The following is a 25,769-nucleotide window of genomic DNA, read 5'->3' as shown; positions in this document are numbered from 1 at the left end:
CGTTAAGATAAACGAAAGATTGTATGTATATTCTGGTATAGAAATAGATATCAAGAATAGATTTCGTACGGCAGCATGTACATAATTGTAGTCTTGTGAAATGAGTATACGCTGCAGAGTCTAGATTCGAAACTCAGAATCTCGATTCAGTTTTTTTGATTTTTATACATCGAGTAAGTGCGAACCCTTTATCAGTTATAATCCAATGATAGAAAAAAAGTATAGACGAAATCGGTATGCTACCGACGTAAAACTAGTCCACAGGATTTATAATCAGTTCCGTAGAATAGTGATACGAATTTCGATATATTTCAGTTCTCAGATGATTCTCCTTATGCGAAAAGCGACTTTGCACTTGACGTTGGACTATAATATTGCAGCACTCCGATGCACCAGCAAGAATCTCTTGGCACAAGAGTCAGACGGGCACCCCAGCGACCTGCCCAGACGGCCAGACGGTTTGAGAGAGAGAGAATAAGGGGAAAGGAAGAAAAACAGACTGTGTTCAGAGGAAAAGAGAAGAGAAGAGAAGTGAAGAGAGGAGAGGATCGAGAGACTACGAAAAGAACGTGTATAGGAGAAGAGGCGTCCGGTTATTCGTTAGTATAGCAGAGGCGGGCAACGCGAGTGGTTCGATCGGAGATAAAGACAGGCGTTGTTAGTTCCGTGACTCCTGTCCTCCCGCAGGCTGTGGGCCTGGACCAAATAGCCTGTTCGCGTTAACATAAACAACACTCGTATTTTGACTATTCGGATTGTGGAGACTTACAGCAAAATTCATATCCACAGTACACAGGACCACTAACTACAACTATACATACTCATAAAAAAAAGGGTAATATCATTACCCATAAGAGAAAAACTACACTACGTTGAATAAATAAATATATAAGTAAATCTCAGATCAATTTCTGCATCCGGCACCGCGTGCAGGACGAGCCGAACGTGATGCAGCGGGCCGTAGCCCTGGCAGCAGTAGCTGCCCTGGCATCGGCACTACGTTTGCCTCTCGGGGGTCGGGTCGACGCGCGAAGGGCCCGTCACCGGCCGGACGGCGACATATCTCTGTGGATCGATCAACAACAGGTGAAAATGTTCAGTGGTACGTATTGTCCAGAATTTCTGTATAGAACGTTATCAATTTTTGTGGAAAACCTGAGGGGGGCAAATTGAACGAGTCTTCATACACATCATGCCATTTTTTTTTTTTTTTTTTTCACCGTAGAAATATGCCTGATTATTGTTATACGCATACAAATAAAACCATCGTTTTAGTGGACAACCTCGCCAAGCTTTAAGTGCTGCACGTTGCATTTACTTTTTACCTTGTATTTGTAATATACAAACAGTAATGTATAAACAGTATTGTGCAAGATATATACTCAGGTTCTTTTTTCTCTCAACCGCGTAAAGCAATCTTGAGCATGTAATTTTATGTTCTTCTTTTCTTCAGTAATTGGTACTTGCAAAGAAACTTCAGATAAAAAACCCATATCATAATATATACCCACATGGGTAAAGGAGTATATACTTCTTACGAACTCTAGCATAGGTGTACCGAACGCGCTAGTCCGAATCAATATTTTTGGAGACTTCGACGCGTGGGTATGAGAGGTGTTCAGTTACACGTACGTTCTACGCGCGCAGGTATATGATCCTCGCGTACATGATTCAATATTTAAGAAGCGTACGTGTAATTGAGAAATGTTTGCGCACACACTTGAATACGTAATGATATTCACTGCCTACTTCCTTTTTAATATTTTTATAGGCATGGAAATGGAGATATATGCGATTACGGAAGGGACGGTGTTGTCGTACCTCCTTGACCCGGAGTTTGAAAGTAAATTGCCGATAATACCGAGTGAGGTATCGTACGTGAACTTTACATGGAAATCTGGGGTGAAAAGGTATTACTACAACTTTTATCGGCTCAAGTCATTCGATGAGTCCATACTCAAAACACCCTCCATCACTATAAAACAGCGGGGAAGAGTCCCCAAGAGACCCAAGGGTGAGAATAATAATATTCAGTAATCAAGTTATCTTTCACCTACATTTCAAAATTAAATTAATTGAATTATGCTTATATTATATATATTATGAAGTATATAATTCACATTGATATACCACGATTGGTTCGTTGACTCGAATAATTCGATTGAAGCACGTATATCGACGCAGTATATAAATGTATACAGAGTGACCACAGATAATGGCGCGATTAATAAATGAAAATTATCGCACATATACAAATATTCATTCACACTTAACACAGCGATATATCCTAACTCGCCATACTATTATACGTTCTGTGATAACTGTGCTCTTATTGTAGTCATACCAGACAGTCCCCATGCATACAGCGATTGCTATACTGTATAACTGGCCTATCGTAACTGATTTTGCGTTCTAGTTGGTAAATATTTACTAAATTAAATTTATTTATACACTACAGTTAGATATTTGTTTCGACCTTCGGGAGTATTGATAAGAAAAATCCGTACTATAAGAATAATTCATTATAACTTTATACTGAATCATCAAATGCACCTGCACCATTTATTATTTACTATCATATTTATATCTCTGCGTCACAAATAAACATTTTCAGAATTTAGCATTCTCCTGCCATGTTCGGGAAATAGTTCGGGTGTAGCTCAGTTCAAAATTGGGTTGATAATCGAGACGCGGAAGGGCCTTCCTTTGAATGGAACCCCTTTACGTTTCAGCCTACGAAAGGAATGCGCTGTACGTGGTAAGTATTACTTCGCATTCGTAGCTCTTTTCACAACTGTGTCTTATTCAACCTGCAACTTCATTTATTTTTCTATTTTTTTATTTGGATTATATCTTGCGAGCGATGCGGGCAAAATAAATTTCAAATAGGACTTGTATGGGCCGTGTTTACTGAATGCTTATTACGGTTTCATATACGTATGTAGAGCGCGTATGACGTATATTTGACGTCCAATGATTTCAATATTTCTTATCTCATCAACATATCCGTGGTTACTCATGCAGTGTCAAAGACTATCTGTATACACTTTTTTCCCCTATAAAGGATGAGTGTATAAGTGCAAATATAACAATTTCAGAATCGAATCCCGGACCGTGTCCAGACGGATACTTGGGACCACCACACTGCAAAAAAGCGCTGTGCTATCCGAACTGTATGAATGGTGGAAATTGTACGGCACCAGGAGTTTGCTCTTGTCCCCCAGGGTTCCAAGGACCTTATTGCGAAGGAGGTAATAGAAATTATCTAATTTTTTGCGTAAGTCTGAAAATTAAGATTAGCGAGCGAAGCTTCTGAGTGATCAACAAGTATAGAAGAATACGAGTTTTTATTTACAAAAAAATTTACAGTATATTAAATTGTTTTATAGGGACAAATTATTTACAGTTGTTCGATGGTAAAATAACACGCTAAAACTGAACTAGGGATTGCTGAGAAAAATCGTACTTATAGATGCAATAATTCAGTTATTCTTTGGCCAAACGAAGAAACGATAGAATTTTAATTCAAACTACGGAAGTAGTTCATTTAAATTACTTTCGATATCGATATGGCGGTTTTACATCCAGCTTTGATGACGTTGGTCAAAGCTTGATAAAACGGCGCTTGTTCTGCACCATAGTCAATCCCTGTGTCATGATGTTCCTGTTCCTCGTCACGGAATTTCCGTATTGTCTCCATAAGTTCCTTGTTCACATCTCCCTTGTTGGTTTCCATTAAGGCTCTAAGCTGCTCATTGTAGTGCTCAACAATTACAGTTTCCACCGCTACAGTACAAGCCATAGCCGCTTTTGGTCCCATCATGGCTGTACCGGCACCCAAAAGAAATCCGGCAATATTCCACAATGGAATCAGAGCTGTAGGTCGGACACGATGTTTCTTTATTAGTTCCTCAAACTTTGTTCGATGAACCTTCTCCTGATCCCACATGTGCTGTATTGTGGGTCCGACAGAGGTCTTTCCTGCAAATTTCAGTTGGTGTTAGTGAGATGAATAATTAAGAGTAGTTTACGAGTTGTTTCACATAAATTCTGCATTAATGCTAATATTGCTGAAAATAGATGCAAACCTAAAACAGCAAATTGACCAGCATATATTCTATCAGCTCCAAGTTCACCGGCATGATCCACTCTGATGAGAGAATCCAAGATTTTTGCAGCCTTAGTACTGGATGTTGCAGCTGAAGCGGTGCTTACCAAGCGAGACCCTGGGAGCCGTAGCATCGCGCTAGAGACTATTGTACACAAATTTTAATAAAATCAAAATAAAAATTTTAACATTTCTTAATTTTGTCTAGGTATCTGCTCGGAGAAATGCTTGAATGGAGGCAAATGTGTGCAAAAGGACACCTGTGAGTGTCCAAAGGGATATTTTGGCCTACACTGTGAATTTTGTACGTATTAACAAGGTCTTCTGGTTTATAAAAAAGCTTCTGTTTCACATGTAATCATTTCTCCTACTATAGCCAAATGTGTCATTCCTTGTTTGAACGGGGGAAAGTGCAAAGGAAATAATGTGTGCCGTTGCCCGCAAGGATTCAAAGGTGATCATTGTGAAATTGGAAGGAGATCCCCACAGAGATCAGCGTGTAGTCGACCCTGCCGCAATGGCACGTGTCAACTGGACAATACCTGCCACTGTGAACCTGGTTGGTTTGGAAAATTGTGCAACAAAAATAAACCGTGGGCCTAAGTGATCTGTTTTTAATCGCTAATCTTGCAATATATATATATATAGATATATTTATATATGTATGTATTTTGTGCTGTCCCCACCAGAGATGTGATATGTAAAGCTACTTTACACCAATATTATAATAATAACGATTGTTGTTGTTCTTATTGCTATTATTGTTTTTTTCGTTTGTTATAAGATATATTATTATAGCGATTGTATAAAACAAGTAATAAAGGTTCTTTTTCCTTTTAACAGGCTTACTCGCAATGCAAGTTCAGAGAGCAACGTTTGCTTTGAGGCTCTTAATAACATATCAATCAGATGTTCAAAATCCAATTTTATAATTGGACAAAAGTTATCTATTGCTTGATGAAAGAAATAGATCAATCTTGAGTGACTATTTTCTGAGGATCAAAAGACATTTTGTATAACAATCAGTAAATGATTTAGCAGGATCGAAGAACAAAGAAAACAATTAGTTAGTCTGTGTGCAAGATATTAGCACGGCGGTACAAATGTGTTGTTTACCTGTTTGTCAAGAGATGTTTAAATTTAGTATTGTAGATAAATTTTGAGAGCTTTTTGAACTCACATTAACGAATAGTAAAACCCAGATTAAGATCATATGTTACAGAATTACCTTTTTACGTGGAATAAAATTGGAGATGTTAATGAAACGCCGTCGCAGATCAAAACCGTGAGTGATAGTTATATTTTAAGGTTATATAAACCCGATAATGACGTTATTTAATTTCTAATTGGAGTCACGTGCATCCAACAAGACGTGGGCGAATATCGACCGTCACAATCAGGCACAAAGGTCTTAACCAAAGACAGATTTTTAGCGCTGGCTGTGAAAATTCTCATGAAAACAGCAGCGGTAGCTACGGGCTCGAGGACATGTATTCGTTACAGGCATGAAGGAATCAGCTTCCCTCGTATTTCTCGGCTCTGTAGCTAGAAGGCATGAAGGGCGTCCGATGCGAGGCGCGGACTACGGCGACCAATAAGAAACTGACAATAGAGACCGCCATGACATCTACCCTCGATTGCCCAATCAGATTATTACAGGCTTGTATATATGTATATGGTGTTCGTGTTTCCATGGTCGCTGGTCTATTTTGGGAAATTTACTAAGGAAATCGGTGAGTTTTATTGAACAAAAGATGTTTAAATAATATTTAATCAACCCTCAAAGGGTTTTAGACCGATTTCGCGCTCTTATTGTTGTAAAATAAAGGGAATTTCGCATCGTCTGCTATACATGCAACGCGCAGGCTCGCCCAAAATGGCTACCGTATCGTGTTTGTTATGGAGGGCCGTCCGAGGCACAGGGCCGCGTAGGCGATCGATACGCCTGGCAAATGCCATGGTGCGTGTGACGGGACGTGATATTGTCATATTTACCTGGCGAAATTAGTGATACATTTGGTGAAAGCTATCGTAGGTACCTTTATCCTGGTGAAATTAGTTCCTCGGTAACAACTGTGAGATGGCCATAGGACGGTCGACGGCGGTCCTCCCGCAGACGCAGGCTTAAAGGTGCGTACGCAACTCGCGATTTTAACTGGGCTTGCTCCATCGTTCTCCGGAGTTCGGACATGAGCTGTGGCTTTGACTATCCAGGCTCTCTTTTACGTTGCCCTGCGCATTTTGCCCCCTTAAACTCTACTATCACCACGATTACGACCACGACAAGCACGACGACGCCGAATGAATTCTACGCATATATCAGAATTCAGAATTCACGATACCCACTTCCACGCGTTGCCCCGGCGAGCTACCATAGAGTTGTCTGAAAATCCGCGGTTATTCTTTTGCTGCCTCCTCGATCCGTAAACAAACCCTTCTGTCCTCAGCATTTACCTCCCTCAAGCTGTTTAATATTCTCCTCATAGTTTGATTCAGGAAAACGCGAATATTTGATTTGATCCTTAACCAAAAATTAGTAATCTCCCTCCTTCCTGTTGTTTGCCAAGTCTGTGGTCACATACATACTTGTCTCCGAGTTGTCTGAATGCCTGTTCAGAATTCTCGATATCACCTTTGTTGCGACAAAAACTCTATCCACTGTATCTCGTACCATAGGCCAACCTGAAATCCTGCAGGACTTTCCTAATGTTCTCCAAGTTTTCTCTTCAATGGATTATGGCATTCTCTAAATTTCTATCCCCACATTCTTATCAACTCAATTCTCTTGTAACAGACTCTGCTTTTTCAATTCGTAATCACGTTCAAAGTTCCAACTGCAACGACAAAGAGGATCCTAATGATTGTTTATATTCCACAAATAGGAAGCTTTTGCTGTCCATTAAGGAAGAACCATTATTCCCTGTTTTCAGTTATAACATTAATTACTCCTGACTGCAATAATTTATGTCGATGATGAATTGATGATTCATAATGTGTTTGGAAAAGTAAGTTTGGCATTGGAATTAGGGCATAGTGGGTGTAGTCCTTTCTCTGTCCCCCTAGATTGCCGTATTGATTTCTTTCGGCCACCCCCTCTCTGTTTTGCCTCCCTTTTCACTCTCCATCCCCTTGCCCACTCTCCCACAACCATGCAGAACACCCTACCTTACGTGCTACTGCTGTTCTTACTGCTGCCGCTGCTACTATTACCACTGGTTTACTATAGGGGGATGCTGTACTTAGCCAGTCCATGTTATAGGCTTTGTCCAAATAATTATTGTCATGTATATGATGCAAACCGTGAAGATAATTATGGTTATGCATATTTTTATTTCTTTAGTATTTCTTCAGTAATGCAGTAGAAACCTTTTTCTATTGAATATTCTTGAAATGGCTCTTGAATTAGTTCAACCGAAATTCCCAGATTTTTTCTTGGATTATAAATCCCTTGCACTATTTATATGATACCAAAACAACAATGTCTTGTCGACATGTCTCATTTCCTTCACATGCTCCACAATCATCTAGATACTCAGTGATGCTAATGCTACAGGAAAATGCAGCTACTTCTAAATTTAAGGAGTCCTCTGAGCATTGCAATGACAGCTGATACCTTTTATAGCAAGACAAGCAACGGTGATGTAGAAGGAAGGTCACAGAAAAAGTCCAGTACATACATAACAGGGAATTGCAATAATCGGGACTGTACGAACCAGCTGTGATCAATTATTCAAGGATGGTATCGCTGCCCAGTGCAGAATCTGGAGCCCTGGACCGAATGGACCGGCTTTCAGATGACGACGATGACGAGCCGACCAGTGGGTCGGAAACTTATGAGGAAGGGGATCTTCTCTCGTCTGCAATGGATGACGAAGTTACCGCACAGCTCGCCGCAGCAGGTTGGCAAAACAAACACGCTAATGGTGATTTCCATTTTTTTGCTTTTTCACCTTCTGAGTTACCTGCAGTATAAACTTCTAATCACTGTTTCATTTACTCGTCAAGTTTGATTGGCTCAGGGTGCATCTTCTAGGTCAGAGTAAAAAACTATGTAGCACGATTATTTACTTCAGACGTCTGCTGTCGATAATCTTCAGGGTTTCAGATACCATTGATTCGTTATCTACCTCATACATTTGTTTCTCTACTATTACTTTTGGAATTGTTGCAATAATAGTCGCCTATTGAATACTGTATTTGTGCTGTTGTTTACAAAGCTTAAGGCTTAGGACATGCAGTCTTTTCATCGTCAATAGATGAATATCTTTCAAATAGGCAATTGTCTTCTGTAACTAATTCATGGAGCGCATTCAACTTTGCTGTTTCTCGGTTTCACTATGATTTAGAATTTCCATTGACATTTGATTTGCGCATCATTTATTACTCTGACCAGAGACACCTTGTCTAAATAATAGGTGTTGGAAAGAAGTACAATCAAATTGGTAATTATTATTTACTATCATATTAACACATTGTACATCTATAGATTGAAATTTGCTCATTCGCGTACACTTTTTCGGTGATATTTCAATTCCAGTTTCCATTATTCAAAGGTGAAAAATACTTCAGAACGTTCTTGAATATATTACGATTTTCACTGACACATTTCAAGAAACGATACAAAAGTACTTCATATAAATGGAAATAATACCGTTTTGATATTTTTTGGCGTGGTAGATTTATCTAAAAATAAAAATTCTATTCCATTACTATGAATTTACTACTGCTGAGTGCATTTATTTATTATTTTGCATTTGTATGCTGCTATACTTTGATGCTTGCTATTATAGAATCTGGGAAACCTATACTATTTGTCATCATGTTACTATTTTTTGTTCTATTAATATTGGTTCATTCCTTTATCATAATTTATCATTCTATATAGAATTTTAAATATTATTTCAGCTCGTTTTTCAATTTCTTTAAAATATGCACTGATTTTCCTAGTGATGGAACTTAAAAATTTTTAGAATTTTTTCCAGGCATAGGTTCATTTGACAACCAAAAAACATTAATTAGAAAAAAATGAGACAGAGCCCAGGTATCAAGAGTTGGCAATGCAGGATATATTATAATGATGTTTAAATAATTTTTACTCTCATTATATTTACAAAGCATTTTATGTGAATAACGTCTCTTTACCCGTCCGATAATAATCTGCATTATATTTAACTATGTAATGATTTTTTCTAATCGGATGTAATAGTCGCACTCGAGCAGCATCACCAGTAAATCCCAGTATCAGTTCCATAATACTTTTGTTTGTTTTTGCTGTCATCATTACTGCTGCTCTTTTTCACAAATAGGCTGTATTTTTGTGTCAAATGCACGTCCGTGTCGTTTAAATGTTGGTTCTGACTTGCCTGTGTGATACCAAATACACATGAGTATTTTGTATTGTACCATCATTCACTATGCCAGTGCAATATTGTAATACAACTTATGATATGCCCCTGGGAAATTGGTTGATAACATCTACCACCATCATTTTTTTGTGCGTCTTCTCTACTGACATAAATTATTAAAAATTTAAAAATTGAGTATCTGTTCTGAAATAAAATACATCATTGGCTTGTTTAATTCGACAAAGAAATGGAAATATCTCACTGGCATAGCTTTTTCGTCACGTCCAAAAAGTTGAACAGTATCTGATAATGAGTGCACCTAGGGCCTGTCGGGGTTGCTGCAGCCGCTGCCATTGTTTCCGCCAAAAAGCGGAAACGTCCTCACAGTTTCGAAACTAATCCCAGTATTCGAAAACGGCAGCAGAATAGGCTCTTGAGAAAACTCAGAGTAAGTAATGCGTCGATGTTGCTGAAAAGTATATTTTTCTATGGGTCGTAAAAATATGAAAACATATCTCAGTAATTTGTTATCATTCTTTAGAACTGTTCGTTTTTATTGCCAACAGCAAACGATTGATGAATTTGCAACACGCGTTGGCCAACAGGCCGTTGTCCTTGTAGCAACACCGGGTAAGCCCAATAGCAGCTACAAGGTGTTCGGAGCAAAACCATTGGAAGATGTTGTGAAAAACTTACGGAGTATGATAATGGAGGAGTTGGAGAGTGCTTTGGCTCAACAAGCCCCACCACCTGTACAAGATGACCCGTCCCTTTATGAGCTGCCACCACTGATAATAGATGGTATTCCTACACCCGTTGAGAAAATGACCCAGGCACAACTCAGGGCTTTCATACCTTTGATGCTAAAGTACTCTACTGGCAGAGGAAAGCCTGGATGGGGTCGTGAGAGTACTCGCCCACCTTGGTGGCCCAAGGAATTACCATGGGCCAACGTGCGAATGGACGCACGATCGGAAGACGACAAACAGAAGGTTTGTTTGGGAGTCGACTTCTGCTCATTGAAATTACTTCACAAAATTCTATCAATAAGCAAAGTTGAATGATATTAATTTGTTTTTAGATTGTTGATAGTCCATTTGATAAACCATTTCACTCCTTTAATTATTGCAGATCTCTTGGACGCATGCTTTGAGACAGATTGTGATAAATTGCTACAAGTTTCATGCACGAGAGGACCTGTTGCCTGCATTTAGCGAAGAGGATGATAAGACGACAGTCTTAATCCAGCAACAGACACCGCATTCTTCCTCACATCAGTCACATTCTTCGAATCAAGGCCAGGGCAGTCAGTCGGGTCAACAACAACAACAGACGGTGGGGATTGTACGCGTTAAAGCCACTTTTTCTTCTTATAGAGTATTCTCACACATCCTCAAATCCTCTCCCCTCTTTTCATGTTTAATCCAAGGTGAGTCCGGTATTATGATCTCGCGCGTTCCGAGCTTCATCCTCGCCTTCTAATGTTTAAAATCATAATTTCCAAGACAGTATCACATATCTTATATCACTGGTGCAAGCATTTTCCCGTCGAAAATGTTTCGATGGACAGTTTTCTGGTTTCCCATGTTTCAAGGTTGTTTTCATTAATGAACATTTTTATAACTAGATAACAACTCTGGAAAAGTTTGTGCTCAACAGTTACCATTTCATACACAATCAAATTCGTCACTCGCTTACCGGGACTTCTTGTCTTTTTTTTTCACCTTTCAGATGACAGCGCAATATCCAACAGCAGTATTGCAAACTATAACAAATCCTGATGGGACAGTTTCAATAATCCAAGTTGATCCCAGCAACCCAATAATTACGCTACCCGATGGAACTACGGCCCAAGTTCAAGGGGTTGCTACGGTAAGTGATAAGTTGTGTGCTCAACAACTGAGAGGTACCACATGAAATGTTCTTGTTATATTAGCATAAGTTATCAACCTTGTAGAACGTAAATAACCAAAGAAGGATGAATTCCAAGCGCAAGGTGCTCTTTGCTTAGGCAAAGCCTATTGACAATAAACCCAAGCAAACAGAAACACCAGCAGATTTCGATTCAACTTTCTTTCGTTTAGTTTGATGAAACTCTTCATTCTTTCCAGATTCATACGAGTCAAGGTGAGGTACAAACGTTAGCAGAAGTAACGGGTGGTGGAGAGGGAGGCAGTGTTTCTGTTGATCTAAACAGTGTCACAGAGGCCACGTTGGGGCAAGATGGCCAGATTATCCTGACAGGAGAAGATGGACACGGTAAAACAATTTTCTATAGGCTCTGCACCGTCCCAGGCCAGGAGCTACTCGGGCAATGACTCGATTAGCTGGCCAACGAATGTTTGATATTCCTGTAGCACGTGGTTTCTGTACCTCCACGCAAAATTGATGTTGATACCTATCAATACGGCGGCTCTCCATTTCATACATTTGATATAATTTTCGAATCTACCTAGATAAAAATAGTTGAGTATGTAGGTAGACCAGAGCCGTGTGAAGTTGAGAACTGGTGGCAATTGTGCGTGTAGCAAAGGAGGAACAGGGTTTGTTTTATTTTATTTGGAAGACTCCGAATAAAAACTAATAAATCTTAGCACTTGCTACCAAAGGACATACATACCTGTTTACATGAATATGTGCTTGAGTGTACATATATAAAGACAGTTCGAGGTGGCTTTTCGTTCTTTTATAACTGATTTTCTCCAATTAATTTTTTTTCTCTTTCTCTTTAAATTTCATTAAATTTTACGCGCACGTAATTTCTCAATTTGAAAGTTGTACTCAAAGAGAGAAAAAGAATGAGCAAGACACAGCGGCAAAAAAAGGATTTTCGGATTATCACGATATGCGAAATGTACAAACATGCAATTGTAGTAATTGTTCTCCCTGTACATATAATGAACAAACAATCACGTTTAGCCACAAATTCAACGTCAACATTTGAAAATTCAAACAACGTAAATTCCTGATATTAGAGGAAATTCAAGAAGCAAATTAATATTTATCACAAACTCCCAGAAATAGTTTGAATAGTAATGAATTTCTAACTTCGTTTTATATCATTATTAATATTATTATTATCTAAAGAGTAATAACTATTGATCTTAGTTAAGAACACAAAAATAAACCTACTGTATATATAGTAATGTTTTATTGATGTTTCACTACTTTGACTTTATTGTTCGTTGAGATATTTCGGTGTAGTCTTCGCTGCATTATTGAATCGCTTAAACTAATAATTACCCGTACTGCGTGTTCTGTTTTGAAAATGCATGAGTAACTTTATCATTGCTATTATTCTTATTATTGTTATGATCGTTATAATTAGAATATCTACATGAAAGCGGATTATCATTTCTTCATAGACATTGGTAAGAATACCTGTGCGAGCGATCACTGTCCGAAGACTGCCTCGATGTTTTTATTTTGTTTCTTAAGCAGTTTTGTATGGTAATTTTTTTTCTTTACGTTATATACATCAGCGGGCACAGTTTATATAAACGTTTCAATAAAATAAGTCAACAATAACTAAACTAGCATATACGTCTAAGTGACGCTTCAGTTTATCCTTATTATTATTTGAATTTCAATAATTGTTTCAATTTCAAGCTATTGGGTATGTTACTCGCTATTTCCTTTATATTCACTTAAACATTATGTAATGGTATTTTATTTAGTTTTATTCAAATTATCTATATTTACATCATCTAGTATGGTCATGCGTTACAAACGTGTGTTACATGAATCAGACGAGAGCATCAAACTGTGTCGTGAACTGGAGGTCATGATTGAATTTTTTTATCAAAATATACTTTTAATAAGATGAGTAATCCAAGCGTAAATATGTGATTTCATCTGAAAACGATTGAACTCTAAGTTTGATTTTATTTGGAACGTGAGGCATAATTGATTTTCATATATCTTCAGTATTTGTACATGCGATTGAGGGTCTGAAACTATCCAGAACTTCTCCAGTTTACTACACAGAAGAGTGTCTGATACGGGCATACAGGTAGACCGCAGAACACAGCACGGTTCATATCGGTGTTTCAGGCTATCCGGTCTCCGTTTCTGGAGTAATCACTGTACCAGTCTCAGCTAGCATGTACCAGACAATGGTGGCAAACATCCAGAGTGACGGCACCATGCAGGTCGTTACGCCAATGGTCCAGGTACCTAAGGTAGAGCCTGGAAATGGCGAGACCAGTATCGAAGCCGTCACCATCCAGGGTCATCCAATGACGATGATCAATGCAGCTGGTGAACACCAGGTTCTCCAAGTGATTTCGCTTAAGGACGCCAACGCTCTCACTAAGGCCATGCAGGCTGAGGTAATTAAGGACGAAGATAGCCAGCAGCAACAGCAACAAGCCGCTTCTAGTCCGGAATAAATTCCCAAGATCATGTCGTAAGGCACGTGACAAGTGATAATAATTCTGAATTACGAACGTTTTTGGTTATTAAATCTCTTGTCGAAGCAGCCAGTGTTGTACATTCTGAATTTTTCATGCTGTGGTGATAGTGAACCGAACTACAGGGGAACTTGTTTCGTTACACAAAGTTGAATAGTTCTGGCAAGTGATAAGTTAAGTGCTTTTACGGATTACCGATTTCCAATCCATCCAAATAACTCTTTAAATTATTTTCCACACATTAGCTTTTCACTTTACAAACTATAAATACACCATTTTTTATGGGCTGCAAGAAACAGAATATAATTGGTTTTTATTCGGTGTAAGAAAAAATGTCTGTATTCCAACACCGAGATACATTTTTTGATAAACTCGCCATACAAAGATATATTTTGGCTTAATTCAGTATTTATTATTAATTAGACTTCATTATCTGACAAAGAAAAAAGCGAGTAAGTTTTCAGAGAACATCTTTCATTTCAATGAAACTCTAAGTTGAGTTTACACTTGTGGTGTAAGCTCTTCTCTATGTTTCTGTCTTCTCTCCGTTTGATTTTCTATTCTGTTTTTCTTTGATAGGAATTCGTTGTAATTTATGTAATAAACTATCAAATGAAATTGTCACTTATCGCCTTACAAAGAACCAATACAACGCACTAAATGTAGTGGAATTACACACCTTTTTACAATTGACTGATAATTGATTGCGGGTGCATTAATGAAAATTGCACGCATTTTCAACTTCATCAACTTCTGATTCATACAAGAATATGTTCAACATAACTGATCATCGATCTGTCTACTTGTAACGTGCCATGTAAATATACTTAAGTGTAAAAGAAAAATACTCCTGTAGCGACAGAAAATTGAATCGTTGGGTGTGTAACGGTACACAGTTATAAGCGGGTAAATACTTTTTAAACATTATATCTTGAAAACGTGTTGATAGTGTTAACACAGAGTGAGTCTTATATTAGTATACTGATGTAGTTAGATGTGAATTAGTCAATTGTACAAACGTATGACCCGGAAGAAAAAAAGTTTGCTCGTTTTATCGTCTTCTGACGCTTTATTCTAATACCTGATTTTTTAATGTAAGAAAATTATGACGAAAGAAAAAAAAATAGTAGCAAACGAAACCAAACAACTTGAATATAATAAAACGGTGAAATCATATATTATGAAAACGCACACGTGTCCGGTGTACCGATACCAAAAAAAAAAAAATAACAAAAAAAACTAAAGAAAAATGAAATGTTTTTTATATAATAATATTAAAAGAAAAGTGTAGTTTTACGTTATAAGTAATACGATAATGGTCGATAGGACAGAGAGTAACAATTATTAAAATTCATTGTGAACTATTTTCAAAACATGGCCACGAAAAATTCATTATTATTGTATTTACTTTATTATTATTACTGTATGTTAAAATATCTAAAAGATATTTTATATCTAAGTACCATATGGCTTATATTTCATTTGTTATACAAAATTCATGAAAGACTTAGTTAAATAAGATGGTTGTCATTTGAAGAAACAAAATCTATATCAACGTTTTACAGATAGATTTACCAAGTAGAGTTATAGATGTATATGCATTAATGCCGTGTATGATGTAACGTGATCTGTAAATATGTCGTCGTTGTGTTGTATCTTTGCTTTATTTACTTTTCACCTAAAAAGTAAATCAAGTCGTTATGAACCTAATTAAAATCTAAGCCACTACAACACATAAGTAATATTAAAAATTTAAACATAGTGACTCACGTCTCATCTCGTTCTATTATAAATCCTAATCGATATTCATCAACACATCAAAATTACTATCCTATTTTTCTAGTCATTTCATCAGAGTGACATGTCTAATATTCCAGTCATTGAACTGGATAATGTTTGTGTGATCTGGGTTATCTATACAAAAAAATCAAAAATAGTACGATCAACTAGTTTGAATGGTGATTTATTGCATATGTTTCATACTGTACATTTTTTCATTATGAAAATTTTTTTATTTCAACTTCTGAAGCATCAGTTGGAAATTTCTATGCATTAGGACTAGCAATGACTTATTCGTAGTTAGTGGATGTCATATACAGATTCCAGTGCCAATTCTGGCTTGTCGTATCCCAATTCTTCAGGTGTATCGATGCCCAACTCTTCTAGAGTTGGCTTTATTTGTTCAATTATATACGGATAAATCACCTTCACATGGGGACCACATTTTTCCTTGACTGATTCAATGTATCTTACTGCTAAGGAGTAGTCGTTCAGTCGACGACACGCTTTCAATGCAGCGATGATGATCTTTGGCTCAGGTACAAGATCCATACCTGAAAGAATAGTGCTTTTGAAATCAGTCCATTTAAAGTCATCTAGTAACTGAGCTGACTCTGGAAAGCTGCCAGAGTAGCAACTCTAGAAATTGGCTGCCCTCAATTTTAGAAAAAATGCTCTAAAACTGAATAGTGAACCTAAAATTTTTTATCAGAACTTTTCCAATTGCAATTGAACCAGTTCTACACTCAATGAGTATTCCCTATATTCTTAATTTTTTCATGCAGCTGAAGAACTCATACTGCTCCTAATGGTTCAATGTGTCTTGATCCAAATTAGGAACTGAAAATAACTAACATTTTTTTAACGTTATCATCATTCCAAGCAGTACAATCCAAATTAGAGGACAACAGATCATGGGTCTGTACGTAAGATCATAAAGCTCCCGTGTCCAACGATCAGTTACACAACATAGTCTCAAGTAATGATGATGATGATGATGATGACGATCCATATGAAATAGCTGAAAATATTACCAGCAAGATCATTCATCGCCTTGCGAATTTCCCAGTGATCGATGTCGGGCCGATTGAAAAAGGCCTCGTATCTGGCATCGAAAACTTCGTCTGATTCAGTTGGCCCATCATGAGAGGCCCGTGTGTTTGGAAGTCCAACAACCGCTGCTCGAGGAGCTGCTGAACTCCTCAACACTGAACCAACGCGCCCGGCTACAAGACGCAACATATTTCACTGGAAACAAAACCTTTTTTCAATCAAGCGAACACGCACTTCTCAAATCTTGCGAGCCCTAGACCACGAAATGGAGGGCCAGCACTACCACAGGCACTATGAAGTCTGTTGCGTAAATCTAGGGGGTGTGGAAAACGATTTAACTCGACCGGAAAACCTCCTCGACAATCGACCTGAATCGGTTGAACTGTCGATTAAAATGTTTATTTGCTGCGATACTACTGATATATGCGATACTCATTTTGCTCGAGTGTTCGATACCGCAGCAGTACATTGTACTAGAACAGAATGAATGACAGTAAAATTCAAGCGTGAATTAGATAGGTACTGTGGTACTTCGATGTGAATTATCGTTGCGGAAATCTGGAATAATATTGTAAGGACAGTTTTTGAAAAATATTATCGTGAATATTCGTGGGTTAGGACCAGCTGGAACACAAGAGAGATGGCAGATCGAGAAGAGTTGATTTCGCAGTTTCGCGATGTGACCGGCTCTGATGCTGAGAGGGCACAATTTTACCTAGACTCGTCCGCTTGGCAGCTCGAAGTGAGACAGCATTTTTCTTTCGAAATCTCTTTAGTCTTGGGGTGACAAGGATTAATGTCGAATCTAGTCAGAATTTTTCTGATGTAGTTCTTCGAATCATAAAAATTCACGAACTATGTCCTCAGCTGAGAATTGACTGAGCTATAGTTGATTTGTTTTTCAAATATGGTTCAAGGTTGCACTGGCTAGTTTCTACGAGACTGATGAACCTTCAGATTTGGTTAATGAGTCCGTTGAAGACATTGGTCCAGACGATGAAACAGAGGATCCACCTCGTCCCAAAGAGCCTACTCCAACGGAAATTAAGCCATCTCATCTTCGAACAAAACCAAAGGCCAAATTTGGAACTATTGCTGACCTGCAAAACAGAGATAGCAGTTCGGAAGAGGAAGAAGGACAGGCTTTCTATGCCGGAGGTTCTGAGCATAGTGGTCAACAAGTGCTGGGTCCAGGGAAAAAAAACGATATTATTGGTGACATGTTTAAATCTTGTCAAGAACAAGGAGTTTCCTTAGAACCTAGGGCCGGCTCGCAACAACGACCAAGCACTTTTGGTGGAACTGGATATAAATTAGGGCAAACGAGTAGTGACACTGAAGGTATATACATTTCTCAAGATATCAGGTTTTTTTTAACATTCCATGAGAAGACTAATTCAATGCAAATGTTCAGTAGTAACTCCATCACCTTCGACTCAGCAAGGCAGCAATACTGGGCTGATAACTTTGAAGTTATGGCGAGAAGGATTTACTCTAAATGATGGAAATATTCGACCTTACAATGATGCAGGAAATAGGGAATTCTTGGCTGCTATCAAACGGGGGGAGGTCCCAATGGAAATACGTCAAGAGGTACAAGGTGCCGAGGTAAGGCTGGACATGGAAGATCATCGTCATGAAGAATTTGTACCTCCCAAGGTCAAAGTAAAGGCCTTTACAGGGAAGGGACACATGCTAGGAAGGTGGTTAACCATTCTTGTTGAGTCAGAATCTGAATCGCTTTATCACTTGACGTGTCATTAAGTCAAGACTGACCAGTGTTGAGAATATTGTCTTGTTTTCAGCCCTTCACCAGCGACTGTAGGCATTACTGTTCCCACAGTCAGTGCCACAGATCAAGCTGCAAACGAGTCGCGAGCTAGGAGCGAATTGAATGTAGACTCTGCTCTACCAGTGACCACAATCCAAATTCGACTGGCTGATGGTGGTAGTGTCAGAGCTCAATTTAATCTCACACACACTGTTGCTGATGTCAGACAATATATCTCAACGTATCCTTTTTTATTCAACAATCAATCTGAACTCGAATGTTTTGGTGTGCGGCTAGTTTCTAGAATTTTCCTGATTTTTTTTATCAGCATGAGACCTCAGTATGCAGCTCAGAGCTTTAGCCTGTTGACTTCATATCCAAGTAAGGAATTGACAGAGGATAGTAAAACTATTGAAGAGGCTGGATTAAAAAATTCTGCCATAATGCAACGACTGAAGTAGAGAATGGTTCTGAAGAGTAATACACTCGAATTTGGTAAAGCTTGTGTAACTGTAATTTCTATGTACCAACGAATATACTTATGATGATTTCCAAATCAAACTTCTTTTTTCAAGTATTTCTATTTCAAATAGTCTCACAAATATCATTCATATAGGTAATTCTTATTGAGCAGTATAAATTCTACAGTCTGATTCCTTCACTTGAGGAAAAATCTTTGTTAAACAAAATATTTCATTGAAATTTATCTGAATATACTATTAGTTGTACATGGTTGTACAGTTGAGATATGTGCAAGAAATACAAATCAGTTATAACAAAAAATTAATTGTTAATCAAAGTTAACGCTGATTCGGTAAATACTTGAAGCAATTTAAGGATTCGAGTAATGAAATTAACATCTACAAGTAGATCCATTTAATGATAAAATAGTCACCAGTACAACGGGAGAAATTATGAATATAAAATAATCGTTATACTTATTGTTAGAAAAAGTTTTTTTGAAACAGTACAGTTATCATTAACCAGGATGCTCAAGTTTAAATACAAAAAAATTACATTAGATAGGCTAGCGCAGAACATACAAGTTGAAATAATCTCAACTAATAGTGAACTATGATATTAGCAATACTGGTTGAAAAATTCACAAAGGTATAAAAATTCACTGTTCATCAAAATACGAATATGTTTATCACAGTAGTTTTTGTGATTGCAAAGTGAGTTAACTTATGTAAACAAGACGAAATATCAGTGTCAGTTTAAGAACTTAGAAATGAAGGCTGCGTATACTTATATTTACATGAATTCATTGCATACTTCGGGCATTTAACAAATCATGGTCCTGGTAAGAAATTGTAAATCACAAGAGACCCTTTTTTACCTTGAATATGTACAATACTAGAAAACTCCGAATATAGGGATCATTCGTTCAACAGAGTTTGTCTGTTAATAAATTGCAAGTAAATTGGTGCATGGATCATTTCCTGAGCAAATCTTGAAATTGAATTGTCGTGTGTATTGCCTAGTTTATTTTCAAGCTCTGAACAGTATCGATACAGATTAATAGTAACTAAGTCTGTGCTAGCTTTCCTAGACTTGACACTGTTTAGATTTAAACATTTATGTGGCTTATTAATATAGATTTGCCGGCTTGCATCGCTACTCAAAGCTGCCTTACGTGTGTTTCGAATAGCAATTGGTGCTGTCTCTATAATCGTCATGTCATTATTTTGTTGTGTGCAGAATACTGACGTTTCTACTTGGTACCGTTCGGAGGGCTCACTTTTCTCAAAGTCTGTCAATAGCTCTGATAACGTGTGATGAAGTTTCAAAATTATATATTCCTCCCAGTACAAAGTTACACTATATTCTCCTTTGTTGTATGTACGATAAAGACAGTCAATCTCTGCAATTTCTTTTACAAATTCTTGGTTGAATCCGCTAAATGGAAAATTCCATGGTATAATAGTAAAAGTCAAATTCAGCCTTCGGCTGATAACGATATCTTCTACAGCTTCTGTGAACGTACTTGGAATGCCATTATCATAAACTACAAAATGATTTATGCCGATCATGTGGTGGAAGTTCAAAAAACTAATCATGTCTACACGAGAAAGTGCTTTGTTCAAAGGTGGTGCAACACATACAACTAATTCGTTGGTAGCTAGGCTTTTAGGTGAAATTTTCACATTCATGATTGAGCTACCGTTATGTGTGTTCTGTTCTGCACTGAAGAAAGACACACCTTCAGGTGTATGATTATCTGAATATTCACAAAAAAGTTGATAGCCTATGTATACAAAATTCTCACTGTCGATGAGCTTTGATGATTTTCCAATTTTTAAATATCTATAATTGCCTTTAATAGGTTGTCGGTTTTCAAAGAACACCTCACAGTTCAATTTCAGATCATGGTTGGTTCTACCAAAGGCAATAACTCTAATTTCAGTATCTCTTACATGATGAGCTGAGTAGGCAAACAAATCATCTTTTAATCTCTGCCAAGAAGGTAGAGGTGAGCCAAGTCGAAGATCTAGTTTTCCTGAACCAAAATTCTCAACTCCATGATAGTTTGAGTTAATGTCTTTTATTCCAGGCTTACCAAAGAAGTTCAAAACCTCGAGGACGTAACGGAGCTTATTATATTCGTGTCTGTAGAACAGCAACGACACAACGCTCACTAATGCTACAATAATCAGTGCAGCTCGGTGATATTTCCTCATACTAGCAGGGCCACGAGGATTTGTTATAACAGTGACAACGTCGTGGGGACCAATGTGATATTTTGGGTGAATAATATCAGCGTTTGAAACTTCCTTTATCATAATAATCTAACTGGTCTGCAAGAATCAATAAACATTCAAACATTGTCAAGGGTCTCCAACCGCTCTTTATAAAATGATTTAGAAATATTTACGTTAGAACAAGATATATTTGACAGCTTACTTGATACAATTTTGTTTCCGAATTTTGGAGCTCGTTGACTCTTAAGTGTAGTGATCTTAGACGGTAGACGTGAGTAGATGATTTCAAGTGGTTCCAAGGGTTCGAATGAAACTATTCTCTATTCTTCGTGCAGTAACAAACCAAGTACGACGTTTGTTAAATCAATTAAATGCTTTGACGGGATAAAGCTCAACCCAACTACCCCACGAATTCAATTTCGGCTGTTTGTTTATTATGCAAGTTTTCTGGATCACCCATCACACGTCTTCAGAGACCCCTCACAGAGCGCAGTCGTACTTCGGCTTTAGATTTAACTCCACCACGCGAGAGCCTCCGAACAATTGCGGTTGAATGCAGCCGGCCGGTAACAAAATTAGCGTGTGCTGGATTTGCCTCTTGTAGTTGTACACGTATCTGTTTCATTGATCTTTAGTTTCGCGTTTCGCGTAATGAAATAGGTTTGCCCGTGGTCTGCGGCGTCGTGAACAGTTAAATCTACCGAAAATTCTCGCCCAGTTGGATGTTGCGAATTAGGTTCGCGCACCGAACCCTGTATTATAAATAAATAATTGTCGTTCGCCGGGCGCAAAAGCTGTCGCATTTTTTCCTTTATTTCTGCTTATAACCGCATCGAAGTGAATAAGGTAAGCATCGTAGTATTCTCGTGAAAAATTTACTCCCGCGTTTAGCCGCTCTCCTACTTCTAGCTGACAAAACACCATTAATTCTTCGATCCCTAGATATGTCTGAAACCGATTTATTAGCCGGTGATCAAATCGACGGTCTCGATGGCTTAGAAAACGGTCAGGATGGCGATACTCTAATGCGAGGTGATGGTGATCATAACAGCGGCGAAGCTAACGTTGATGACCCTGTAAGTTGCTTTCAATAAATTTTTGATAGTTATAATCAATGTTATCTCAGTATATCAGAGCTTAGTAATCGACAGAGTTGGGTTAAAACCATCCCTATTCTTTGACTAGAGTTAATACCTTCAAAATGCGACTTCTAAAAAATGAAAAATCCGATATCTTTGCTTACTATGTCGTCAAAAGTTGGTCAGTTTGAAGATAACTGATTTGTTATAATCTTTACTATGTTATAACATCAGATAACTATTCCAAATTTGCAGAGAACATAATGAGACATGCGTAGCGATAGTCCCAACTTTTTTGTTATCGTTTGCTATTTAACAAGCTGATGCAAATAATAGTCAAAATTTTTCCCCAACATCAGCAGTAATTTAGCCCATGTATTGTAGAGCAGTGTTTTCATGCTGCATTGTGTAAAAATCCTCAACTTCGCACGACTCGTAATGTTTCATTGTTATTGCCTAGAACAATACTGTTCATGTTTCTGAAACTTGATTTTCATATTCTTGTCAGCAAATCCATGAATCAGGGTAAGTGTTACCAAATGAGTTGTTAATCGAGCAAGAAGGTCTTTTCTGTTATTGCAAATTTTATGTCTCAGCAGAGCGTGTTGCAGCAATTCACTTTCAGTCAGAAAAACTAGAAATAAAAAATAGTGTGTGAATATACAAACTATTTTGTTTTAAATTCATGGCTAGCAATTGTATGGTGTTACGATTAGCGAACAGGGGCAACTTATTTAGTTCCATAATGAAACATTGATCATGCAAACAGTACAGTACTGAAAATTTCTATTCAGCATTATTTATATTTAATATAGGAATTAGAAGCAATTAAGGCACGTGTCAGAGAAATGGAAGAGGAAGCAGAAAAATTGAAACAATTGCAATCCGAGGTTGACAAGCAAATGAACATGGGTAGTCCACCAGGCATCAGTGAGTGAAGTTTTACATTGAGCTGAAACCATTTACCACTCTTGTGTTTCTACAGAAATATGGGCACTGTTTTGGCTTTTACGATGCTGATATCTATTTTGATTTTCAGCTAGTCCACTGAACATGTCCTTGGAAGAGAAAATGGAAGTAGACAACAGGTCGATATATGTTGGAAATGTGAGTATGCTGGTTATGTGACTGCTATTCAATTATCTGTGAATATTCATTTATAAGGATGAACTTATCATTACCAAACCTTGTCTAAATACTTATCTGATTTGATGATTGCGACAAAAGGTTGATTATGGCGCAACAGCGGAGGAACTCGAACAACATTTCCATGGATGTGGTAGTATCAACAGAGTAACCATTTTGTGCAATAAATTCGATGGGCATCCCAAGGGCTTTGCGTACATTGAATTTGGGGATCGAGACTCCGTGCAGACAGCAATGGCCATGGATGAGTCCTTGTTCAGAGGTCGTCAAATTAAAGTAATGCCTAAGAGAACCAATAGACCAGGCATGTCGATTACGAATAGGTAAGCACTCTTATTTGAAAAAAGAAATTGATCATACGTTGTATTTTACCTTATTATTAGACAAATACAATGTTATGCATTTGATTTCTTAATCCGATATTTATTGAATTTTTGATCCAGGGGTCCTAGAGGAGCTCGTGGATTCAGAGGAGCTGCTAGAATCAGTCGTGGCAGTGCTTATTTTGGCTGCCGATATGCAAGGCGTCCCAGGTAAACTTTGGTTATCAGCAATAGTAATTTGTCTGCAAATTAATTCGCTGCCTTTATATTGAATTCAGTTTGACTTGATATTCGAATTTCACCAGGATCGATGTGTTGAAAATTGTGGATGATCGCCAATTGTAACAAGTAAAGATACTTTGAAAATTAAAATGTTCTCGTTTATCTACAAATAAAAGCTCTAAAAATCTCTAAAAAAGGTACCGAATCAGTTTGTGGACCTAACATTTCACTTTACTATTCTGTTATGTTTGTTTTTCGAAGCTGCAGATGTTTTGTTGAATATCATGTATGTTTTTAGAATGTTGTATCGTTATGAAATATAATGTGGCATTCTCAAACATTAGCAAATAGCAGAATAATAATCCATCATTTTTAGTTGAATTTAGAAGCATGCTTTAATCAAAAGTAGAAAATGAATGAAGTCAACAACTTATATGAATCTAAGTTGGAATTCTGTAGCATTTATAGTTGCGTAATAATAATCTTCTTTGGAGCACGTGACTTTCACTGTAGCCATTCGAACACATTTCCAATTTTTAATTTGGTCATTACTCGATTGAAACCCAAACTATTGTATTGGAACTTCAATTTCCTGTCACTCCAAATCAAAGTCGATTGACTTGAAATTTTTTGTGAATCAAAAACTTCGATTTTGTTATATTTTTGCTCACTTTGTTCGATGTATTATAAACCCTCATTTTAATTCCTGATTGTTCTCTAGTAATCTTTATTCGCAACCAAATGTGAATCCAATAAGTTGATAAGTAATGTTTGCAATCTACCGTCGCACATCAAGTAGCTGTTGTAATATCATAGTATGTGTAAATTAGAATGCACTTATAATTTTTATATCGCCGCTTTTCGTAACGTAAAATTTGATTTCCAATGAACAAAGAGACAAAAATTCACAAAATAATTGAAGTTTTATTATTCCTTTTTTTTAACGGCACAGAAGTTACAGGCGTGGATACTATATGCCCTACTGACGGTTGTAGGCCATCGATATGAAGAGAGGTGCCATCTAATCATATTCAGGGTGAGTATTTGGAAATATTGATTCCTCATTAAATTTTCTGTACTAATAGCAATGTAGGGTTATTTAAACGAAAAAAAATAATTTCTTCACGAACGAACTTTGACAAATTATCAAGAAAAAAATCTTCTACAGTTTTGCATTATTAAGGTGATTGAGTGGAAGTTATTTTCATTAAAATTTCAATACCAATCTGCTCTTTACGAGATCATTGTACAAAGTCACAGGTGCGGACGTGAAGAAACATTCAGTGTTTTCATTTGAAAGACCTCATATTCTTGCATTGATTTCTCCATTCCTGTATTACACTGAATATCTTCATAGAATTAACGACATTTCATTCACTTGCATCTTCAACGGTTCATTAGAAAGTATTTGATTAATCAGTCCGTGAATAATTGTTTCGAAGTATGAAAGGAAAAGAGTACATTAATCATTGCAGAGCGACTAGAACTTCTTCCATAGTCATATTCTATGCTATTTCTCTTCACGGTTAACAAATAATATCTTTCAAACGCCTTTGATAATGCAGCTACAACATAGAATATGGCTCTCTACGATCTGCCCCCCCACCTTCCCTCCCTCATAATATTGAGTAATAAATATTCCCTTGCTATCACTGCACAACAAAGCACAGCATATTGATATGTTAGATGTAAATTATGCATCATTATTATGATGATGCTTTTGTGAAAATATGCCATATCTGGGCAAGTTTTCTCCTTCATTCTACCAAAGCATTATTCTTTCAGAGTCTCTAGTGGTGACATTTCATGTGTGCTTAGTTGTGTTGCAT

The 25,769-nt window shown here is 37.4% G+C and overlaps 7 protein-coding genes across 19 annotated transcripts; 4 read left to right on the top strand and 3 right to left on the bottom strand.

The window, feature by feature from the left end:
• Positions 1-366: 366 nt before the first annotated feature.
• LOC105687512 (protein shifted) lies at positions 367-4,948 on the top strand. 2 transcript variants are annotated; one of them, XM_012403211.3, is made up of 7 exons: positions 367-835; positions 934-1,102; positions 1,772-2,014; positions 2,615-2,758; positions 3,099-3,251; positions 4,317-4,412; positions 4,485-4,948. In XM_012403211.3, exons 2-7 carry the CDS (start codon positions 949-951, stop codon positions 4,709-4,711), a joined length of 1,017 nt encoding a protein of 338 aa, XP_012258634.1. In that variant the 5' UTR covers positions 367-835; positions 934-948; the 3' UTR covers positions 4,712-4,948. The 2 variants fall into 2 exon arrangements, with proteins under 2 accessions (XP_012258634.1, XP_012258633.1); XM_012403210.3 differs by having other exon boundaries at positions 368-835; positions 904-1,102.
• On the bottom strand, positions 3,331-6,303 carry LOC105687513 (5-demethoxyubiquinone hydroxylase, mitochondrial). Of its 3 annotated transcripts, none has more exons than XM_012403214.3 (3): positions 6,148-6,303; positions 4,089-4,253; positions 3,331-3,981 (listed from the first exon to the last, which is right to left on the bottom strand). In XM_012403214.3, exons 2-3 carry the CDS (start codon positions 4,240-4,242, stop codon positions 3,548-3,550), a joined length of 588 nt encoding a protein of 195 aa, XP_012258637.2. In that variant the 5' UTR covers positions 4,243-4,253; positions 6,148-6,303; the 3' UTR covers positions 3,331-3,547. The 3 variants fall into 3 exon arrangements, with proteins under 3 accessions (XP_012258637.2, XP_048509684.1, XP_012258636.2); XM_048653727.1 differs by having other exon boundaries at positions 6,104-6,225; XM_012403213.4 differs by lacking the exon at positions 6,148-6,303 and adding an exon at positions 5,337-5,555.
• LOC105687508 (DNA-binding protein P3A2) lies at positions 5,707-15,630 on the top strand. Of its 7 annotated transcripts, none has more exons than XM_012403200.3 (8): positions 5,707-5,841; positions 7,731-8,031; positions 9,777-9,901; positions 10,020-10,445; positions 10,585-10,797; positions 11,185-11,325; positions 11,538-11,712; positions 13,507-15,630. In XM_012403200.3, the coding sequence occupies exons 2-8, from the start codon at positions 7,845-7,847 to the stop codon at positions 13,842-13,844; spliced, it is 1,605 nt and encodes a 534-aa protein (XP_012258623.1). In that variant the 5' UTR covers positions 5,707-5,841; positions 7,731-7,844; the 3' UTR covers positions 13,845-15,630. The 7 variants fall into 7 exon arrangements, with proteins under 7 accessions (XP_012258623.1, XP_012258624.1, XP_012258628.1 ...); XM_012403201.3 differs by lacking the exon at positions 5,707-5,841 and adding an exon at positions 5,914-6,238 and having other exon boundaries at positions 10,585-10,788; XM_012403205.3 differs by lacking the exon at positions 5,707-5,841 and adding an exon at positions 5,917-6,238 and having other exon boundaries at positions 10,585-10,788; positions 11,565-11,712.
• A 182-nt stretch (positions 15,631-15,812) lies between these two features.
• On the bottom strand, positions 15,813-17,033 carry LOC105687514 (cytochrome c oxidase subunit 5A, mitochondrial). The gene is made up of 2 exons (XM_012403216.3): positions 16,679-17,033; positions 15,813-16,198 (listed from the first exon to the last, which is right to left on the bottom strand). Exons 1-2 carry the CDS (start codon positions 16,884-16,886, stop codon positions 15,945-15,947), a joined length of 462 nt encoding a protein of 153 aa, XP_012258639.1. The 5' UTR covers positions 16,887-17,033; the 3' UTR covers positions 15,813-15,944.
• Positions 17,034-17,176: 143 nt separating this feature from the next.
• Positions 17,177-19,029, top strand: LOC105687510 (NSFL1 cofactor p47). 2 transcript variants are annotated; one of them, XM_012403207.3, is made up of 5 exons: positions 17,177-17,439; positions 17,615-18,038; positions 18,112-18,400; positions 18,503-18,709; positions 18,797-19,029. In XM_012403207.3, the coding sequence occupies exons 1-5, from the start codon at positions 17,338-17,340 to the stop codon at positions 18,927-18,929; spliced, it is 1,155 nt and encodes a 384-aa protein (XP_012258630.1). In that variant the 5' UTR covers positions 17,177-17,337; the 3' UTR covers positions 18,930-19,029. The 2 variants fall into 2 exon arrangements, with proteins under 2 accessions (XP_012258630.1, XP_012258632.1); XM_012403209.3 differs by having other exon boundaries at positions 17,178-17,439; positions 18,115-18,400.
• A 300-nt stretch (positions 19,030-19,329) lies between these two features.
• Positions 19,330-21,629, bottom strand: LOC105687509. Its single transcript, XM_012403206.3, has 2 exons — positions 21,373-21,629; positions 19,330-21,266 (listed from the first exon to the last, which is right to left on the bottom strand). Exon 2 carries the CDS (start codon positions 21,249-21,251, stop codon positions 19,848-19,850), a length of 1,404 nt encoding a protein of 467 aa, XP_012258629.2. The 5' UTR covers positions 21,252-21,266; positions 21,373-21,629; the 3' UTR covers positions 19,330-19,847.
• Positions 21,630-21,828: 199 nt separating this feature from the next.
• On the top strand, positions 21,829-24,976 carry LOC105687583 (polyadenylate-binding protein 2-B). 3 transcript variants are annotated; one of them, XM_020853255.2, is made up of 7 exons: positions 21,829-22,016; positions 22,113-22,246; positions 23,065-23,179; positions 23,289-23,356; positions 23,477-23,718; positions 23,839-23,928; positions 24,896-24,976. In XM_020853255.2, the coding sequence occupies exons 2-7, from the start codon at positions 22,115-22,117 to the stop codon at positions 24,924-24,926; spliced, it is 678 nt and encodes a 225-aa protein (XP_020708914.1). In that variant the 5' UTR covers positions 21,829-22,016; positions 22,113-22,114; the 3' UTR covers positions 24,927-24,976. The 3 variants fall into 3 exon arrangements, with proteins under 3 accessions (XP_020708914.1, XP_012258781.1, XP_012258782.1); XM_012403358.3 differs by having other exon boundaries at positions 24,893-24,976; XM_012403359.3 differs by having other exon boundaries at positions 21,830-22,016; positions 24,902-24,976.
• Positions 24,977-25,769: the final 793 nt, after the last annotated feature.

This window comes from Athalia rosae, chromosome 4 (assembly GCF_917208135.1).
Source record: "Athalia rosae chromosome 4, iyAthRosa1.1, whole genome shotgun sequence".
Classification (NCBI taxonomy): Eukaryota; Metazoa; Arthropoda; class Insecta; order Hymenoptera; family Athaliidae; genus Athalia; species Athalia rosae.
Note: the sequence above shows the minus strand (reverse complement) of the source record. Positions and strands in the feature narration are given on the sequence as shown.

Bases quoted from the DNA above. Each gene is read 5' to 3' on its own strand.
- LOC105687512 (XM_012403211.3), top strand. From the start codon at position 949: ATGCAGCGGGCCGTAGCCCTGGCAGCAGTAGCTGCCCTGGCATCGGCA. The intron at 2,015-2,614 runs GTGAGAATAATA...AAACATTTTCAG, and splicing joins AGTCCCCAAGAGACCCAAGG to AATTTAGCATTCTCCTGCCA. The intron at 4,413-4,484 runs GTACGTATTAAC...CTCCTACTATAG, and splicing joins TGGCCTACACTGTGAATTTT to CCAAATGTGTCATTCCTTGT.
- LOC105687513 (XM_012403214.3), bottom strand. From the start codon at position 4,242: ATGCTACGGCTCCCAGGGTCTCGCTTGGTAAGCACCGCTTCAGCTGCA. The intron at 3,982-4,088 runs GTTTGCATCTAT...TGAAATTTGCAG, and splicing joins TGGTCAATTTGCTGTTTTAG to GAAAGACCTCTGTCGGACCC.
- LOC105687508 (XM_012403200.3), top strand. From the start codon at position 7,845: ATGGTATCGCTGCCCAGTGCAGAATCTGGAGCCCTGGACCGAATGGAC. The intron at 9,902-10,019 runs GTAAGTAATGCG...TATTGCCAACAG, and splicing joins GGCTCTTGAGAAAACTCAGA to CAAACGATTGATGAATTTGC. The intron at 11,713-13,506 runs GTAAAACAATTT...TCGGTGTTTCAG, and splicing joins GACAGGAGAAGATGGACACG to GCTATCCGGTCTCCGTTTCT.
- LOC105687514 (XM_012403216.3), bottom strand. From the start codon at position 16,886: ATGTTGCGTCTTGTAGCCGGGCGCGTTGGTTCAGTGTTGAGGAGTTCA. The intron at 16,199-16,678 runs GTAATATTTTCA...CTATTCTTTCAG, and splicing joins GGCGATGAATGATCTTGCTG to GTATGGATCTTGTACCTGAG.
- LOC105687510 (XM_012403207.3), top strand. From the start codon at position 17,338: ATGGCAGATCGAGAAGAGTTGATTTCGCAGTTTCGCGATGTGACCGGC. The intron at 17,440-17,614 runs GTGAGACAGCAT...ATATGGTTCAAG, and splicing joins CGTCCGCTTGGCAGCTCGAA to GTTGCACTGGCTAGTTTCTA. The intron at 18,039-18,111 runs GTATATACATTT...GCAAATGTTCAG, and splicing joins AACGAGTAGTGACACTGAAG to TAGTAACTCCATCACCTTCG.
- LOC105687509 (XM_012403206.3), bottom strand. From the start codon at position 21,251: ATGATAAAGGAAGTTTCAAACGCTGATATTATTCACCCAAAATATCAC.
- LOC105687583 (XM_012403358.3), top strand. From the start codon at position 22,115: ATGTCTGAAACCGATTTATTAGCCGGTGATCAAATCGACGGTCTCGAT. The intron at 22,247-23,064 runs GTAAGTTGCTTT...TATTTAATATAG, and splicing joins AAGCTAACGTTGATGACCCT to GAATTAGAAGCAATTAAGGC. The intron at 23,929-24,892 runs GTAAACTTTGGT...TTAACGGCACAG, and splicing joins CGATATGCAAGGCGTCCCAG to AAGTTACAGGCGTGGATACT.